The sequence below is a fragment of the Limulus polyphemus genome, unplaced genomic scaffold (assembly GCF_000517525.1).
Source record: "Limulus polyphemus unplaced genomic scaffold, Limulus_polyphemus-2.1.2 Scaffold2159, whole genome shotgun sequence".
Classification (NCBI taxonomy): Eukaryota; Metazoa; Arthropoda; class Merostomata; order Xiphosura; family Limulidae; genus Limulus; species Limulus polyphemus.
This window is the reverse complement of record NW_013667769.1, coordinates 194,129-196,209: the sequence shown is the minus strand read 5'-3', so window position 1 is coordinate 196,209 and position 2,081 is coordinate 194,129. Positions and strand designations below refer to the sequence as shown.

The window sequence follows — 2,081 nt, the reverse complement described above, 5'->3', positions numbered from 1 at the left end:
GTTTGAAGTTATAGCTTTTTGTAAAGGAACTTTTCTATTCGAGTTTTTCATCCTCTTGAGGATTATATTGCATCTGACGGGTTCGTATGACAAGACATGCCTGAGATTGGGTAGCTCAACGATATGTGAATAAAAATATGAACAGAAAGAAAGTAAAAAGAGTTAAAAAGGAGACGAATTTGTTTAGGTTATTCTTTTGCTCTCTAATTTCTGATAAACTTTTAATGTAAAGAAACTCACATGTGTTTTGTGATTGATCAGAAAACCAGTGAACCTAGTTGTTTTGCTATGGTCATAATAATAATAAAAATGTGCATGACGACTGGTTGCCAACTTTTCTTAGTGATTCGAAATTATAGCGTGTGACGTCTTTCTTATGAATTTAACATTAGTTTTCAATGAAGTCCATCTTGGATTGTTTTCGTGTTTTTTCTGCACCTTCAGTTTTTTATAGCTTTCTAAATCAGGCCCCTTAAAAGTATATTGTTATTTAAACTAAATTAAATACTTTGATTTTGAATGTGTTATGAAAGAAACGTTTGAAAATAGTTATAATATAATTTGAAAGCTGAAGCTAATAAATAGACAAATAATGACAAAGATATAAAACAGTTGTTTGAAGAACAATTTTAGCAAATGTTCAAGGAATGCAAAAGAAGAAAAAAGTGTAAGATTATTTGAAACTAAATTAAATGAATAACTATTTCGTATAGAATATGAACATGTTATTATAAAAAATTTGGATAATAATCAAGAACTCAAAAAACTGTTAGCGATAGCGATATACAGGTAATGCAGTTTTCCTGTCTTTTTCAGTTTGTGGTCCAGATGCCAGGGTTTCATATAGTTTTTTCTCTGTTTTTTCAGTCTGTGGTCCAGATGCCAGGGTTTCATGTAGTTTTTTTGTTTTTTCAGTCTGTGGTCCAGATGCCAGGGTTTCATGTAGTTTTTTTTTTTCAGTCCGTGATCCAGATGCTAGGGTTTCATTTGTTTTTTGTTTTTCTTTTTCAGTCTGTGATCCAGATGCCAGGGTTTCGTAGCTTAGGTGACGAGGAGGAAGTAGAGTTTGAATGCAAAGTTTCTGATAAAGGTTTGGAGGCCATCACAGTAACTGGTCCTTGTGGACAGGACTGTAAGGGATCTCACAGGAGGCCAATGTCCAAAAAAAGATTCCGGAAAATCAGGTGTGAATCTTAATTGTTTTAAAAAACTGCTTACAAATATTTGCCTATTATAGTTTGTAAAAATTAGCTCAAAGCGTTGCTGTAGTTAACCTATTGCCTTAAGAAAGCATTACTATTATTAAGCCTAACGAGAGATTCGAGACTAACCTTTTGGGTCTGATTATTAACTGTATTTATTCTTCAAAGTAAATGGGTTTCTTCCAACTAAAGTATTGCATTAAAGACATCAGAACCGTCCGTGTGCTAAATTAATGTGTTTTATGTTGAGCTCTACAAGCATTTTAATTGTATTAAGCTGTGTGGCATCTTATCAGGATTTTAACTAGTAGATTTCATATATTTATATAATTTTAACTTATGCATTATTATTATTATTAACCTTGTTGGCAAATTATAGGTTTGGTAGACGGAATATTTTGCGATAGTTCATCACATTGAGCAAATAATTTTTATATAAATTAAAATTTTAGAAATACGTTTTAATGTCACCTAGTGTTACAGTTTACTTTAATATTTATATTTAACTATAAACTATTTACATTTCTTTAGTATTTAAAACCAAAAGTGAAACTTGGCACACCTCTCCCATTCTGCTAAAGATAAAAAACAAATAGGTTATTTCATCCCGTTTCAGATATTTGATTACTTTCATTGTTACTCAGCCTGTTCTCTAGACATGTTTAAGGAGTTTGTATTATTTTTGGAATAATTCTATGGGAAGAAGTAAAAGCACCAGTATATTTAAATATCCAAATTCATATACTTGTACGTTTTTTAAGTATTGTGAGAAATTGTATATATGCGCACGTGTGTGTGTGAAAAACAAACAAATAATGTGTCATTATTTAGGGTATTTAGTTAATCATTATGTGTCAATATTTAACGTATTTAGTTAAT

General features: G+C 30.7%; 1 protein-coding gene across 1 annotated transcript in view; it reads left to right on the top strand.

Moving 5' to 3' along the window:
* Positions 1 to 1,002: 1,002 nt before the first annotated feature.
* The window catches only part of LOC106466125 (protein lin-28 homolog), a 15,380-nt gene continuing 14,301 nt past the window's right edge, over positions 1,003 to 2,081 (top strand). Inside the window, exon 1 of the mRNA XM_022394077.1 lies at positions 1,003 to 1,184. Coding sequence (XP_022249785.1) covers positions 1,024 to 1,184 — 161 coding nt within the window. The 5' untranslated portion in view covers positions 1,003 to 1,023. The remainder of the gene's footprint in view (positions 1,185 to 2,081) is intronic.